At 38.4% G+C, this 16983-nt stretch overlaps 1 protein-coding gene across 4 annotated transcripts in view; it reads left to right on the top strand.

Moving 5' to 3' along the window:
- The window catches only part of TANGO2 (transport and golgi organization 2 homolog), a 28229-nt gene extending 12517 nt beyond the window's left edge, over nt 1–15712 (top strand). For all 4 annotated transcript variants that reach the window (XM_066562043.1, XM_066562042.1, XM_066562041.1 and 1 more), the window contains 5 exons: nt 952–1066; nt 7886–7956; nt 9230–9383; nt 11093–11197; nt 12925–15712. In XM_066562043.1, the coding sequence (XP_066418140.1) occupies nt 952–1066; nt 7886–7956; nt 9230–9383; nt 11093–11197; nt 12925–13045 (566 nt within the window). In that variant the 3' untranslated portion in view covers nt 13046–15712. The remainder of the gene's footprint in view (nt 1–951; nt 1067–7885; nt 7957–9229; nt 9384–11092; nt 11198–12924) is intronic.
- Nucleotides 15713–16983: the final 1271 nt, after the last annotated feature.

Consider the following 16983-nt stretch of genomic DNA (forward strand, 5'->3'; position numbering starts at 1 on the left):
CCCTGATGTTCCAGTAAAATAGTGATGATTACAATATTAATTTTCTTAACACAGCTTTATGGACAAAAATAATGTTTATGTGCTGTAAACAAAAATTTGTAACTGATGAGTTTGAGTACATATGTGAGGAACTTGACTTGGATAATGATTTCTTGATCAAGCAGGCATAAGTAAAACAAGATGTAGTGCCTGGAGCCTGAAGTCACATTCATACAAGCTATGCAGCAGCACCATCTCCTCTGCATAGTAATTCTAATTAACAGGCAGAAAAATTAGCCAAGCATTGAGCTAGTTTTAGATTACAGTAGACTTCTTAAAGTGCATATTCATATTCAAACACCTTTGTCAGGGAATGTAGCTTGGATTATGCTGGAGATAGCCTAAAAGATTCTTCCCCATTGATAAATCAGAGGAGAAGAAATAATAGAAAAAACCCTCTTTCAAAGAGGATGCTCAGAACAGCATATCTGTGGGGTTTTTTAAAGTGAAAATAGATTTGTGTGTAACTGTCATATGGTACTGGATTGGGAATATATTGCAGTGACAAACCATGTTATACAGAGAAACAAATGAACCATGTCATTTGTATTTCATTTTAGGGTCATATATCAGGGAAGTGAAGCAAGACAAGAATGAATTTGTAAGGTGGGAGGAGGACAAAAGGTGCATCCAGTCTAGAATAGTTAGTAAATGTGAATTCTTAGAATTTCACCAAGAGCTTTTGACTGAGTTCTTCAGAGTATAAGTCATGCTCTTAATGTGAATATGGTACAATGATGTAAGACTTTTAAAGGTTGGTTCGTTATTTGGGTTGGTTTTGTGGTTTGGGGTTTTCTTCCACTGTTACAGCCTGTTGGCAACAGGAATCTTTATCTTTCTGTTTATTTTACCAGGGCTGTCAGAATAGTGAGCACACACATACAAGTTGCTCTATGTACTTCTCTTTCTTAGGTGCTCTTGTAACAAACTTCTTGACTGCAGATCTGGACAGCTACTCTTACTTGAAGAAAGTTTCAGTAGAGGGACATCTTTACAATGGATTTAATTTATTAGCAGCTGACTTGAAGTAAGTCTATGAAACATCACAGTTCAAATGTCAGAGGGAGAAAGACAATAACAGTGCTGTACATACAGGTTCATAGCACCAAAGTGTAACAATGCAAACCCTGTCACAAACTAAAGTTAGAGCTCATGTTTTTTGCTAATTGGCATACAAGGGCCTAATTTTATTGCAGTCTTTCTTTCCTTTGTTATTGTTTATCTTTCAAACACGGGAGAGCTATCTTGTATTCTAACCATTGCTTCCCACAAAACTTCTTGCAACTCCCTGATAGGCTGTAGCCAGTCTTTACCCTGGAGGCTCTGGCTTTTGTATTTTGAGAAGACAAAACGTCAGCTCATAATTTCTCAGACACCTTTTTTTCTCTGAGAGTTGACATGCTGCAGCAGGATTAGAACAGCTGAAAGCTTTCAAGCTATTATTCCTGTCAGAGTGTCTGTGTCATTAATCTTTCCTTAAACATTAAAAATCATCACAAGACAAATAAACATTAACTTAAAGTTTCTGTAGCTGAGAAAGGATGTTAGATACTTAATTATAATCAGTGTGATTGGCACAATGCTTTCCACTGCTTGTGCATGTGTCTATGCACAAGTACATCTGCTACTTTGCCTTTGCATTCTGCCTGATGGGGAAGAATGGAAATGCAGGGCTGAGGCATCTCCAGGCCCTGTGTCAGTTCCCAGCTGGATGCACACTGCATGCCTGGGAGCACAGCTGAACTGCCAGGGGCACACTGCTGCTTTGGCACACTTGTGCAGGAGCATTCATCTTATCAGACAACCTGATGGTGCAGGGCCTTCTCCCACTCTGCTTTTCTGCATGCTTCTGGGAATGCACTTAAAGCAGAAGGCCAGAGTGTTTACTGTTTGCAGTGGAAATCATTTCTAGCACCCTCTCATTAACTGGCCTTGTATTTACATTTTTCACTTTCTGTATTAGACCTCCTTCAGCTGATGGCTCAGACTTACCAGGCAGTTCTGTGAAGATACCATGAGTGTATTTCTGCTTGGTGGGCCTGCTTAGAAATAAATATATAGGTTATGTTTCCAGAAATTCAGTCCAGAAGATGGCCAGGGAGTTGGAGGGTTTGATGCTTTTTGGTCTTTTTACTCTCTACTTTATAAAGTTCATCATCTCACCAGAGACTTCCCAAAATTTTTCAGTTGCCTAAATTATTTTTTACCATGGTCAGAGGATTTGACTTTCTGAGCTTTCTGCTGTATGTTGCTGCCTGGATAGATTGCATAAATTGGAAGGCTATCTTTTACTGAAAAGGCAACAGAAGAAATCGATGTTTTCAAGCAAACATCATATCCAAGGTGTGACATAGCAAGCAGTAAGTTTGAGTTTCTTCCTTTTAATGTAGGAAAAGAGAATAGTCATAATGGCTGCTAGTATGATGGTAGTAAAGTAGGTTTGATTGATTTTATTTAAGGCAATCATTCCTGTGTTGGGTTTGTTTGTTTATTCCTCCATGCTGGGGTGATAGAGAGTTGTATGCTCAATTGAATAGTCTTTCTGTGCTGATACAGGTCATAATTCCTTGTTGAGTATCACTCTGAAAGCTGTGTGTGTTGATTAACTTCTCTGCTTTGACATGTCCTTAGCCTTGGACACTCTGATGAAATGAAATTCTTGGCAAGCTAATGATGCAGAGCAATTTCAATAATATTTGTAAACTTGTCATTTTAGGAAATTAGAATTACTCCAAAGAGAAATGTGGTATATGAACGGGAGCTACTTCTCTGTGTAAATAGAAAATGGTATTGTAGTTGATGATATTTTGTTGGGCCATGTTACTGTTCAAAACAAAGATTGAGGACTGTCCTTAATGTGTTCTTCCATTGTGTAACCAACAATGATTGGCTCTGTTAGAGTGTGTGAAATGGAGGGGAAAGTCAGATTGAAAGTGTAAATGAAGCACTGGTGGGAAGGGGTGTACCTGAGCACATTCTGCTGAGTGTAAGCAGCATATTTAGAGAGATTTACAATGTTTGAATCTTCAGGTACACGCTTCAGAAAAAGCAATTTTATCTTCTCTCAGTATGATTATGATGACAGTATGCTAGATGACAGGTGCAGTAATACAAGAAAGGGAGTTGGAAACAACTATACAGGTTATAAAATCTCATTGTTTATTTCCACAGCTTAGTGTGACTCTTATTTTTAACATGCATGGGTTTTGACACTTTCAGTGTAATAATCTATTTACTCTGTGGCATCTCTTTATATCAATTTAAACACTATTGATTTGTTGTTTTAAGAAAATTACTTAGTACTTTTATTTTTCTGATTTTTCAGTTTATCATTTTGGGTGTACCTGCTGAGTATGAGAGTAATGAATATTTATTCACTTATGCTAAACATACTTTTATGTTGAATTATAGCATGTGGCAAACAGTGTCTGTTTGGAATCTTGTGCAGCTGCAAAATTGGCTTCCAGGAAGGCAGTGTTGCCACTCCTCTCATTTTTGCTGTCTGTAGGTCTGATTAGAAAGGAACAAGGTTATCAGAGGCTGGACTGTTCTGTAAAGTAAATACCTGCTCAATATTCAAAGGGGTTTTCCTTCTTTCTCCATTTGTGATAATACCTGAAGGCAGTGAGCTGCTTTTGTTGATGATCAGGACATCATTTCTGTCCTGGGGAAAACCTGTGTTCAACAAATCTACTGCTACACCTCCTCAGCCTTTCATGGGTACCTCAAACTTGTGTCAGGGCTGTTGTGGCAGCATCTCACTTGTGTTCCTTACTGCCAAGTGTGTAATCCAGACTGCCCTGAAGGACAAATTGGCAGCTTCTTGTCACCCCCTCAGCAAGTGTAGCCTCTGACAGGCTGTCAGTTAGAGCCCATCTAGTTTATGTGCAATAAGATCCCTGTGGAACAGGAGTGAATCACTTTCTCCATGATGAATAGACAAATTGTGCCTTACAAACAAGTCAGCTGGAGGGGATTACAGAAAATTGCCTTTGGGGTGAACTTGTCTGTTCTCCCCTGTCACAGGCAGTTTTCAACCCCTGCAGGGAAAATGTACTAAACTATACCATCACCTGCAGGCTGTCATTCAGCATGGTTAATGTGACCTGGCTGGGTGGGAAGGATTTGATTGCTCTCCAGAGATTGGATTTAGGTGCCTTTTCAAAGTGAGATAGGGTCAGAGTGCTGGTATGAAAAGAACATGGATGGTCAGGTCCCTGGGATTGCTCTGTAAGCTCATTTCCTTTTCTTCTCATGCACTTCCTAATTCAGTATCACCTTTGGCAGAGTATACCTGTCTTGCTTCTTGTGGCTCCCTCATGAAAATGAGGTATTTTCTGCATGGATCTTTAGTCACTTCCAGTGGATGGAGGGACAGTCCAATGTCAAAAGAAAGAAAAACTTTTTTATCTCTTTCCTCTGCTGTCAGCTTCTGCCTGGCCCAAAATATTAGGACAGTGCCAAATAAATGTTTAGACACTAACAACAAAATCAGAGTTTGTTTTAAGGCAGACTTTGTATGCTGTGTGTGTCTGGCAGAATTATTTTCACCATTTTATTTGATGGTAGGTGGTACATGTTTGGGCTTTACAGTTGGTGGTTTGGTGTTTGCTTGTTTATTTTTAGCTTCAGAACAGAAAGAGTTATCTGATTAGCTCATGAACATTGAAGAAAAGAAAATGAATCTGTGAACCATACTACTTACTGGAAACTACTGTACAGCATTTCAGTGTTGCTGCCAGTTTCATCTTTTGTTCTTGCACAAAAAATATATGCACAGATTATTCATAAAACAATCCAATGTCCTTGTCTGTAGCAGAGTAGAGCTCAGTGCCCAGGGGAGTGATCACTTGGTGGTAACCACACTCTGTGCAGCTTTACTGCCTCACTACTTTTTTCCTTTTTCTTTCATTGAGTTTTTGTTGGACATGACTTGGAGCCACCTTGAAGGTGAAACAGGGCAGGAGTGCAGAAGGACATTGCTTATGTTTCATCAACATTAAGAAGTGATTGTGGCAAACTCTGCATGGCTTTCATGTTGCTGTGAAGCTTCTATTACTACTGAGATTTGTGCTGCCTAGAATATTTCCTAGAACATTTATTATTGCTTACATTTTTTGACAGTATGAGGTATCTAACAGCATAATTTTAGTTCCTTTCTGCTGTCAGCTATGGCTGAGATTTAAAAATATGTCTGTTGGGTCCTATTGTCATCACTTTAATTATGCCTTTATTACTTCTGCAGTGAAATTGGTATCTGTACTTGTAAGGCTGGGAGGGAAGAGAATCTTGAGTGCAGGCCAGGGTTTTGAGGCTGTTGCTGCGATCAAGCTTACAGTGATTTTTTTTTTCATCTTGGCTTCTGCTTTGATGTTCAGTTCTGAGTACCTGTAAACAGTAGGAAGGGAATAGGCAGAGCCAAATGATAAAAGAAAGAGTACCTGAGTGGCACAGTGAACTAAATTTTGAAAGTATCCCCATTTCAGAAGTCTCTTGGGAGGCTTTAGTCTTCCTTTGACAGAAGGCAGCAGCAGTGCTGCAGTGGAGGTAAGTGAAAACACTCCTGGGGGAGTGTGCATGCCATAAAATCCCAATGTCCTGAATTAGTGACCCTGCAGTTTGTGTGTATTCCCTGTCTTCTCGATAAACTCCAGGGGATCTTGTTACTGAATTTCTCAGTGACACAAATCTTGGAAGAGATGCTAGAGGATTATATTCTTTCATGTAAAAAGCTGCTCTAAAGGAAGTCAGCAGTGCCAGCTTACTCACCATGCAGTCTCATCTGTGACAGGCCTTGTCTTACAGCTGTGTTCCAGAGCTTCCTTGGGCCATTTGTCCACCTTTCCATCTAACACTGTCTTGTGAGACTTCAGATCATAACAATGGCTCTGATCTTTTCACAGGCCTTCTACAGCAGGTATTTGAAAAGAGAGGAGTTAATGCACCAATACAATAGTTTGTGTGATTTCTGATGTCCTAACTTAAGACACCTTAGGTGGGCTGTCGTGTGTGAAGAGTTCAGGTGGTCAGTAAGTCTTGACATCAGCATAAATAAATTTGAACAAGGATCTTAAGGATGAGAAGAAAAAGATAAGGAGAATAAATGTCTTTTAAGCTACTAGAGGAAAGTTCAGAAATATTACGTGTTTCTTTTAACAGTCAATAAACTGTGAATTGAGGAACTGATGTTATCATAGCTGATGTTATGTCCTATATGATATTTAACAATAAAAATAGTGTACACAATATGCTTGCTATGATTGCTGTCTTCTGCCTCTGCTGAAAAACTTGATCTTTCTGTGTGGTATCAGACAGCTCTTATGGGTTTGGGAGGAAGAAGAGTAGTGCACAGAGAAAGGCACTTCTATTTTTGCTTTATGGGGATTTTTTTCATATTCCTCTTCTTGACTTCTCTGACTTCTATAATTAATAAGTTAATATTTCCTTCTTCATTTGGCTGTCTTGCAAAGGACACTGTAGAATGTCTTTCATAATGGCTTTTCAAGAAGAATATAAACAGCTAAATCAAGACTGTTTTGCTTGTTATTAAGGTTTGAGTAGCGGATGCTAAGTTATGCAGAGCAATTTAAGTTCCAGTACATCATTAATGAGATTGCATTCTATATACTCTGATTTGCATCAGCACAGAGATACTCCTTTTTATCTTAGGAAAAAAATGAGGAGTTGGAAATAGCTTTTCTTCTGTATTATGCTTTGTGCTACTTAATCCAAATTCAGTCTTAACTGCAAGTTTTGTGTTTGGGGGTTCTTTGTTTGTTTTGGTTTTTCGTTGGGTTGTTTTTCTTGTTTTCCAATTTGGAAACTCTATGTGCTGTCTAAGGAGCTGGAACTTGAGAGACAAATTAAAAATTGAACTATGATGAGAATGTGTTGGTAACTGTGAGCAAGTAAATCACTAGGGGAAATACAGAATTAGATCTCATTGCTGTATTCTGGCAAATTAAAAAAAAAAGCCAAACCTCAACAACTGGAAGTGATGTGAGGAATCACGATTCCATGTCAGCTGAGTGAGGGATGTTGAGAGTGAGCCATCTAATGGCAATCCATTTCCCACAGGACACACAAGGCTTATTGATGACTTACTTTCTCTTTTTTTCCCTTATCAGTTGGTTTGGTGTTTGTGTTGTCAGTATCAGTGTGACTATGTAGGTCCCTGCTGTTTGGATATGCTGATAGCATCTCTGTCAAATAAGAGTTGTTTGCAATATTGAAGCTGTCTCTGAACCTTGTGCAAGACCCTCCCTGTACTCTGTGCACAAGACAGAGTGAGTGCTGCAGCCAGTGCCTACAATTAGAGAGATTCAGTGACTACAGGGATCTGAAAACAGCCAAGAAATGCACAAAGGACCCAGCCATGCCCTGCAGCATTGCTGGAAGTGGGCCTGAAATGCACTTCTGCCATCTAAAGTTGCCCACAGCAGTCAGTGGCTTAGAATGCAGGAAGGATTCAAAGAAGTGATGGGGAAAAGGGTACTTGCTGTGATGGACAGTTCCTTTGTTTTCACATGCCCCCTTCTCCCAAGCAACTAAATCTCCAGTTAATCAAAACCAGGTTTTTGTCATTAAACCTGGCTACTTCCATGCAGAAGTTATGGGGTTTTACTGAATTTTACTGCAGTTATGTTTAAAAATGATAATGCTACTTCCTGATAATGGTGCAGTGTTTTGAGAGGAGGAAAGTAATAAAACACATCAATGTCTGGTATCATAGGAGCAACAGTGGGAGAAGCATCTTAATGTGCTCAAAGATTGCATGAAATTAAAGCATAATCAAATATAGAAGCTGATGGCTTTTCAAGGAGAAATTTGTATTTATATTTTTCAGTACCACCAAAGGAGATGTAATTTGCTACTATGGAAACAGAGGAGAACCAGAACCTGTTTTCCTAAATGCTGGTAGGTTTTCTTCAGAAAGGTCTGAATATTACTTTTTCTTATGTAGCTCTGTATTGTTCTAGTAATTTAGCTACTTAAGCATTGTCTTCACTGACTTTTTCTTTGCATTCTTTAAAAGAAAATATTACCAAATGTCCTTCAATTCATATAAGTTTTTGCTAATAACTTTCAGTAAAGAATCAATAGTTCATTAAAAGTTTCTATCCATGTCAGTGTATGTACCCACCTGCAGTGCAATTAGTGGAATCCTGCTTAGGTAATTATGGCAGAAGAACAGAAGTCTGTCTTGAGAATGGAATTTTCAAAGGGTCTGACCCTGACTGCCCTTACCCAGCAGTTTGAAGGTCACAGTATGACTGTGCTCCCCCAGGGACAGAGTTGGCTTTAAAAAAAAATACAATCTGTCTTATCAGGTGAATTGATTATAAAATATTTTAAATCTAGTTCTTTGCTAGCTAGCTACAGAGAGCAGTGCTCCAGAAGTCATCATCAAAAGGCAGTTTGAATGGAACCAGGACACATGGAAGGCTCTGAGCAGTGTAACTGGCTGCTAACAGTTGATGGCAGAGCCTTACTTTGCCTGCTTAGGTTCCTGATCAAAATGTGGCTGCCAGTAGGCAAATTATTGCAGCAGAAATTTTTGGAAACAACTGTTAGATTTTGTACAGCTACAAACATAAACCAGATTTTAATACAGACTTTTTTCAGACTGTACCAAAGATGGTTCTGGTCTCTGTGCTTGGACAACACTCCTGTGTACATGGCTGCCTTTAGGAGGAGAGGATGTTTGGTAATCTCTCTTGTCTGGCTTGTGGTGAGGGTGCCTCTAAAGAGAAGGGTCCTTCTTGTCATGCAGTGCTGCTTTGCAGTGTTTTTCAAGAGTAAAATCAGAGGCAAAGATAACTTATGATTATTATCCCTACACTGGACAAGACTAGATTGCAGAAATTATAAAATTCTGTTGTGCCTTCATGGTTTAGCAAACCAGAAATTTAAGCTAACTGCTGTGGATGTGAATTAGAGTACAACTAAAACCAAGTACTGAGCATGAGCATGAGGGGAGTGCTTCAGCACAGCCCAGCATAAGATGGGAGCCTGCTCTATTCTCTTGTTCAGTAATGGGGCTTGTGTGTTTATGGAACACCTGAAGGTAAAGGTTAGCTGGGGAGTCACTTAGACTTTATTAAAATTTTTTAAATCTGTAACAACAACTGCAATCACCAGAATGCACTTTCCAATTAAATTGGGCTTTTTTGTGTATGTTTGTGCATAGGAATATATGGATTGAGTAATTCTTTGTTGGATACACCATGGAAGAAACTTCAGTATGGGAAGCAGCTTTTCACAGAAGTGGTCAAGAGAAGTCAAGAGCTCACCAAAGAAGACTTGGTGAAGGAGCTTCTTACAGTGATGAATAATCAGGAGCCGTAAGAATGTGATAGCTGCAATTTACTCAAATACAATATGACCCATTTAAAAACATGCATATAGAAACTGTTTTGAAGGGAAAAAGCACTTTACCTTCATATTAATTGAAAGCAGTGTTCTCACAGAGCCTGACTTTCAACAGTATTGATTTTTAAGCAGGAGACACAATTAAGGCTACTGCAGTTTTAGACCTCATCAGCTGTGCACTGATTTCTCTGTGCCCTTTTTTTTTTTAAAGATTGCTCTTCTCTTAGTAAGGGCAATGAGTGCATGCCTAGGGATGTGCAAGCTGCTTGCTGTCAGCTTTTTGAAGGCTTACATAAGTTTGGTTACTGCACTTAAAGAAAGCACTTACTTACATAGATCATAGAATTATTTATATGGTAAGGGACCTTAAAGATCTTCTGGTGCCAACCACTGTCATGGACAGGGACACTGTCCACTATCCCAGGTTGCTCAGAGACCCATCCAGCCTGGCCTTGAACACCTCCAGGGATGGGGCACCCACAGCTTCTCTGGGTAACCTGTGCCAGGGCCTCAGCACCCTCACAGGTGCAGGTTTGTGTTAGTAGGTTTTACTGTTCTGTACTGCTGCTCAGAGTGTAGACAGAGGGTGAGAAGCAGCACTTCAAAGTACAGCTGCCTTCCTCAAGAGTGCAGTTGTTCCAGGCTAAATGGGGGAAGGAGAAAAGGAAGTGTGTGTACAATTCAGTCAAGTAAGTTCCAGTCAAGAAAGTTTCGGTCAAGGTAGTCTCCAAAAGATGAGTTTGAGATGAAGGAAAGGTTCCTGCACTCACAACTGATGGCACAGTGAGCCTGCGCCCATCAGTTGGATCTTGAGAAGGAAAGGAAGTTGATAGCACTACATTCTGCACACATGGAGTTGGATACAGGAGGTGCTGTGGTCTAAATCCATATCATTGATCACAATCTGGTAACTTTCATGTTTACCTTGAATTTTATCTGTCTGGGAAGAGATTAGAGTTGAAGCAAAGCCGTTTCTGGTATATAGATTCAATTTCCCAAACTTTACGGTAAATTTTAATGCCAGCATTCATGAATGTGGCATTTTTCAGTGGTTCAAAATAAAGTTTTGTATAAGAACTCAGACATCTGAGCAATGACTAGTAATTGGGGAGTCTGCTAAGCTGTCTTAATAGCTTTTTTCATCTATCACATCAAGTGATTTTTTAAAAAATTGTTAGACTTTATACTTTTTACTAGTAAGAAGACAAAGGTATAAGATACAACATAGTCAAATGGTCTTCCCTTAATGTTCAATAATTCCATTTGATCTCATCTGAAACCATCTGACTATAAAAGGGAAATATTTACTTACAAAAAGCAATATTTAAAACTAAGCCTGTAATCTTTCCAAATCACACTTCAAGATGAAATGATCTTTTCATAATAAATATGAACATGTGGATATGCACTAGCTTTGAACTTTCTTAAAATATCCTGTTTCATATTACTTTATGATCTCTTTGTGTGTGCACATTACAGGAATGTAGTGGGTACAGTGGTTGGTTTAATCACAGAATTCCATTCTTTCCTGATGGGTTTTTGTCCTTTACCCCCTCTCTTCTGCTTCAGCCCTGCCTTTGACTGTGATCTCAGGGATGTCCTGGAACTCCTTCCAGATCAAGAGGGATGAATGTGTTCATGTTAGAGATTTTTTTTTAAACTCTTTTCCTACTTTTTCCAGTCAATTACCAGACCCTGCAATTGAAGACCAAGGCAAGGATTACATCCGCCCCATCCTGAACAAGTACGCGGCTCTGTGCGTTCGCTGCCCGGGGTACGGAACAAGGTAAAAACAGAGCCAGAAATAGATGTGTACTGCATCAAAGCACACCTCCAGTCAAAATTGTGCTCTTGAAAGGTTAAATTATATAGTGACTGCTTTAATTTTTTTTAAAGATATTAATCTGGTATAATTCAGTACTGTTTCCTTGGTCAGTATTTGAGTGTCTGGGGTTTGCTGCTGAAGAGCATTTGAAGCTCACACTGTGGTTCATCTTTGATGGAGAGCTTTACCTTGTCCCAGACAAGATAATACAGTTCTCCTGCTTCCCCAGTGTAAGAGCAGATCTGAGCACATCTAACTTTGATCTTACCAGAGATTTGCAGAACACATTTCTCCTCCACAAGCAGGAATCATGTCACCTGCATTGCTAAATCAGAGTTTTCCTTAGACATTGCATCATAAAATGGATCTGCCATTTTACTACATTAAGAACCTATTGCTCTTGTTCAGCAGAACCTGTATTTCCATTTCTTCCCTAACTGATGCTGCTGTTTTTACTGAGGTATTCTCACTCTCTGCTCTGACTGTTCCACCAAAGCTGCAAGAAGAATAGAATAAAGCAATGCAAATCTTCATTTAATCTTCAGTGGGACAAAATTGCTGGTGAACCCTGTTGCTGGTCTAAAAGTCTGCCAATAATTTTGTCAGATTGGTCTGTGGCATGGTCAGCCATAGTATTTCCTCTGTAGAGGTGGGAGTTGATAAGCAGACTGCTCACTGCTGGAGGTATTTTAAGTTGGTATTCTGAGAGGAGATACTCAGTATTTACAGTGGTTTCTTTAAATGTATTAAAAGAACATATTTAATATAGGATAATGAAGATTTAACATGGTAACAAAGCACCTTGCTTCACAGATTGGAATCCAGCCATTTCAAAGGAAACAGGGATAACTTGGTAGAAATACTGGCCTTCTCCTGGTGAATTAGCACACATTTCAAGTCTCCCTACTGCTATAATTGTATGCTCACACTTAACCTTTCCCTTGGCAACAGGGCTTAGTGAATAGAGGTTGTTAACTGGGCCTCACTTTCTTATGAGGAAATTAAGTGCTTTTTTGTATGAGTGAACAACTGTGAAGTGACTTGGGAAAGGCCACCAGATCGGGATGGTGCAAAATTCCTACTGTCAGTCATCCCTTTGTGGGAGGGTATTGCAGTGTCCATGGAGAAATCACAGCCTAGCCAAGGCAAAGTGGAATAGATGCACAACTGGCATCTGCTTTTCATGAAAACAAATTTCCTCTTTGGAAAGTTCCTAGAGAGACACCTTGTTCTTGATCATATATCAATGCCCTGTGATAATAATTAACATATACAATTGACTTGAAAGAAAGGGATGAAGAGAGTACTATTGATATCAGTAATCCTTATGGGTACATGTAGGGTGTGAAGAAAAACTTAGTTTTATGCTACTTCTTTCTGAGTGGAGCACTTTGCACTAAGTGTAAGCTTTTACCATACTCTCTGCAGTGAGCAGGTTTGTGTGCTTCACAGAACAAGTGCAAGTGCAGCAGGGAATCAAAGCAGTGGCATGACAGAAGGACAGACTGAAAATGCCCATTTGAACTTGTCAGGATGATTTCTGCCCTGCTCTTCTGTTGCTGATGTGCTCGGGGAAAAAAAAGAAAAGGGGTGGGGGGGGTTAAAACATTCTGGAGTGAGGGATGGCAGGCTGGAAGTTCCCGAGATGGAGCCCAGGTGTAACCTTGTGCTGCTGCTGGCTGTTGCAGGACGAACACGGTGGTGCTCATCGATTCCGAGGGCTGCGTCACTTTCACCGAGCGCAACATGATCAATGCTGATGTCAACCAGTGGCAAACAAGCACCTATGAATTCAAACTGCACAGTTAACAACTTTCCACATCAGTGGTTTGTAATAATAGCAATGAGACAACAAGCCATTAAGCTTTAGTAAATGTTTTGTGCCAGCCTCCACAAACTAAAAATAGCAAGGAAAGCAAAAGTTTAAATAAACTGGTATCATACCCTATCAAGCTCACAAATGCTTTGGAGAAAACCAGATGAAAATGCTTTTTTTTTACATGAAGTAGCAACTTATAATCAAAAATATTTTATTTAATACCACCCTGCTTTCAGGGCAAGGCCATCTTTGTCCAAGACAAAGTCATTGCTTTTTTGTAGGTGTGGATTTTTTTAGAGATGTTATAAGTAGACTTAAACTTGTTTTTAGTTCTAATGGTGGGGAAATATTTGCTGCTTTTATTGTTCTATATGAAGATTTTACCAAACTTTGCTTTACCTTCAACACACGATGTTAAGATTGTACAGCTGATGCCAATGTGCATTAAATGAATGTATGTTATCCTGGTAGTATTAAGTGCTTTAGTCTCATTTCAGCTTTTCAGTGCCATGGTGCAATGTTCTGCCTGGGGAGGGCAGAGGGGGGGATTCTTTACATTTGTTTTTCTATAGATAGTATAGCAATAGTTCTTATTTCTAAAACTTGATCTGAGAATCAAGGTAGGGAATTTAGTTCAGTCTCTGTTCACTTTTACTGAAAGAACCGTGGGAGCAGACTTGCATATCTTTGACCTGAATAAAACTATTTGTGCTGTGATATCCTGTTTCCTGATAGTCTAATTAGCAGTATTGGTTTTGTTATTTTCTTCTCCAGCAAGCAGGTAAGGAATAGGTACCTGTTTGCAAACAGAAGCTGAAGATGAGGTTTTCATGTATTGCCTGTTTTGTACTTATAAAAGTTTGGATTCATTTCTTTATTGGTAGAATGTGTTACAGCCTGGAGTGGATTCCATCTCATGGATCATTAGTAGAAATAGCTGTGTGTTGTAAGGTGACACTGTTGCAGTCTCATATTGCTGAAAAAGTTGAATATTAAGAGGTACTTCCTATGTTCTAACACCTGTGAATTAAAAAGCTATTTAAATGCATGCTTTTTTCAATTATTCAGTGCCAGTGTGGGTAATGGAAGATTCTAGCTAATAACAGGATATTTGAAAACCCTAAGCTATTTTTGTTTCTGTTGGTGTTCTGTTATGACTTTTTTTGAATACTGAATATTAGGTTAGCAATGGATCACCACTATTTTTCTTCCTTTAGGTAAGCTGACTGTATTTTCACAAGCCTCTGATTTTAATTAATTATTGCAAGGTAGTCAGATTTTTGATACTCTCTGGAAGATGTGCAGCTGTGTTTCTGTACTCAAGCTGGTGTATTTTGGCATTTTCACACGTGTGTGTAATGGAGGCAGCAGTAAATGAGACTTTCCATTGAGGTGAAGTACTGTGAAAGGCCATTCCCAGATTTGTATTTGTCAGGAAATGCTAAAGCAGCATTTAGTCAAATCTCTTCTTTATATTTGCATATTTAAATAGCTTCTAGATACCAGGGCTGCTTACATGACTAGTCACAGGTTGTGGATTCAGTTCTGTATAAATGACTTTTTGACCACCTTGATTGGAAGACAATCAACAAATGGTTTAGAACTCAAAGCCTTCTGAGCTGCAGGAAATGGTCAGCCCTTTTGAATTTTTTGATGACTTCTTAAACCCTATATTTGTATGCCTAAAAATGTTAACTGTTATTTTTAGATGCAGAGAAGTAGCTAAAACTGTCTTAAATTTGAGTTTAACACATGCAGACCTAGAAACAAAGCCCTGCCTCAACAGCTTGCTCTGAGAGTTTGCATAGCAAACTTTTTTATATCCACTTACAAATAGTGGATATTTAAACATGACATTTTCTTTGAAGACATCATAAAGGCAAGCAAAATTCATGCAGTATCAGGCTAAAAGCATTTGTAAACTTTGGTCTTTATGGCAGTAATAATGAAAAATTATTCTTAGTTTTTACATATAGGCAAAGAAAGGTGAGTCAGACCTTAGATGTAAATATGGATTATAATAATGTATTTTGATATGTTTGAATCAAAATTCTAAATCTGAGATTTGCTTTTTCTGGCAATTAAAATAAACAGGAAAGAGCCCAAACCTTGGATGTTGTTTTTTATCTCATTAGAATAGCTAATAAAGAGAGGTTTTTTAACTTATTTGGAGGCTTTTGTGAGAGTTTTGTCAGGACTTCTGTGCAGATATCAGCAAGTGGTGCTTGTCCATACAAGTGATAAGGTATTTGTGAAGTGCATGATGTACTCTGCAAAGTAGAGTTGCAATGAATCCACTGGAAAAAGGATACTGTACCTACAGTTAACAAAGAAAGTGTTTTATTTTTATAAAAGTATTTTTAATAATAAAAGGGAATTTTAAATACCAGTTTTAAAGGATATATAGGAGAAAGGTGTATATAGGAAACTACTGCATGGCATTTTATTAAGTTTGCTTATATATGTCATCTCTTCAAAGTCATACATTTGCAAGAGATTTTTGTTTCCTTTTTTTTTTCTATTGGAATGGTAGTGGAAGAAATTTTGAAATGTGTAAAACCTCAGCTATGTGTTTTTTGCTTAAAATTGTGTCATAATTGTTGTTTACATGTGTGTTCAAAGCTAGAAGCAGAATAAAGTCAAGCTGGTGACCAGTCTTTCTTGGCATTAGTAGATTGTGCATTTTTGCACATATATTTTTGTTCATTTGCCTGTAATTTGGTGTGATACAATGAAGTAAAATCTTTCATGCCATATTAATGATGAAGGAGCTGTAATTTAAGTTCTGTTTCTGGTACTTCATTCCATTTTAAGAGTGCTGTATTTTTTCTGGGTTTTTATGGTGTTGTGGGTATTTCCTAATTCTGTGCTATTGTATGGTTGTCTTATACAGGTAAGAAATTGGAAAATATTTAAAAGGTAGGAAAGAGAAAAATCAATGCTTCCTTGGGGAAATATGGAGCCTCAGAAAATTCTGCTGGAGGATGGGAATCCATGTTCAGCGTGGAAAAGGTCTGGATCTTTGGCAGACCTGAGACTCTCGTGTTACACTGAGTAGAGGCTGCATTAATGTTCTGCTGTACTGGCCCCTGCAGTGGAGGTGGAATTGTCTCATCTCCCTTGGAGTAGCTTAATAAAACACACCTGAACAGAGCAGAGGAGGAGTTGGGCCTTTGGTCCTCACTATGTTCAAAGCTTAATTGATATTTGTTGTTACAAATTAAATACATCCAACTCTATAATAAGATAAAATGCTGATAAGACTTGGAACACAGTTTTTGTAATATTATAAGGAAATAAGTAATTTTGGAATGAATCTATGAAATACTAAGCAGTAATAAGGCAATAATTAAAGTATCTCACATTTCATTTTTAGCCTGTAGAACTTAATGCACATTTATGGCTTAGCAAGCATCCCTATTTATATGGAGTATTAGCTAGTAGGAGTTAGTTTTATTCCATTCAGATTGATGTAACAGGACATGGCTGATGTTCTTCATCTGATTCATTTTCTGCAGAGAAGTCTTGGTGATAGCTTCTGAGCTAACACTGGGAAATAGTCTTGACTTGGTGAAAATAGAATCAGTACTGCAATCAGCTGGAGAGGCATGAACTGTGAGAATTACAAAACCCATCAGTGTGACTCATGCTGCAAAATGTAGGTTAAGGTGAATGGAGTAAAGAAATGTTGAATATATTTCATATATATACATAAATTATCTCTGTAACATTGTGTATCGAGAACTTAGAAGCCGAATGAAAAAAAAAAACAAGTATCATATTGCCATGCTTAAATTTACCATATCTTTTAAAACAGAAGACAAAAGCCTGAACTTATGATCACAGATGAGGGAGAAGTTATAAATATTATAATATTAAGCAGGATAAGCAAAAATGACAATGCCTAAATCACACACAACATGAATGA

Source organism: Molothrus aeneus, chromosome 18, assembly GCF_037042795.1.
Source record: "Molothrus aeneus isolate 106 chromosome 18, BPBGC_Maene_1.0, whole genome shotgun sequence".
NCBI classification, from domain to species: Eukaryota; Metazoa; Chordata; class Aves; order Passeriformes; family Icteridae; genus Molothrus; species Molothrus aeneus.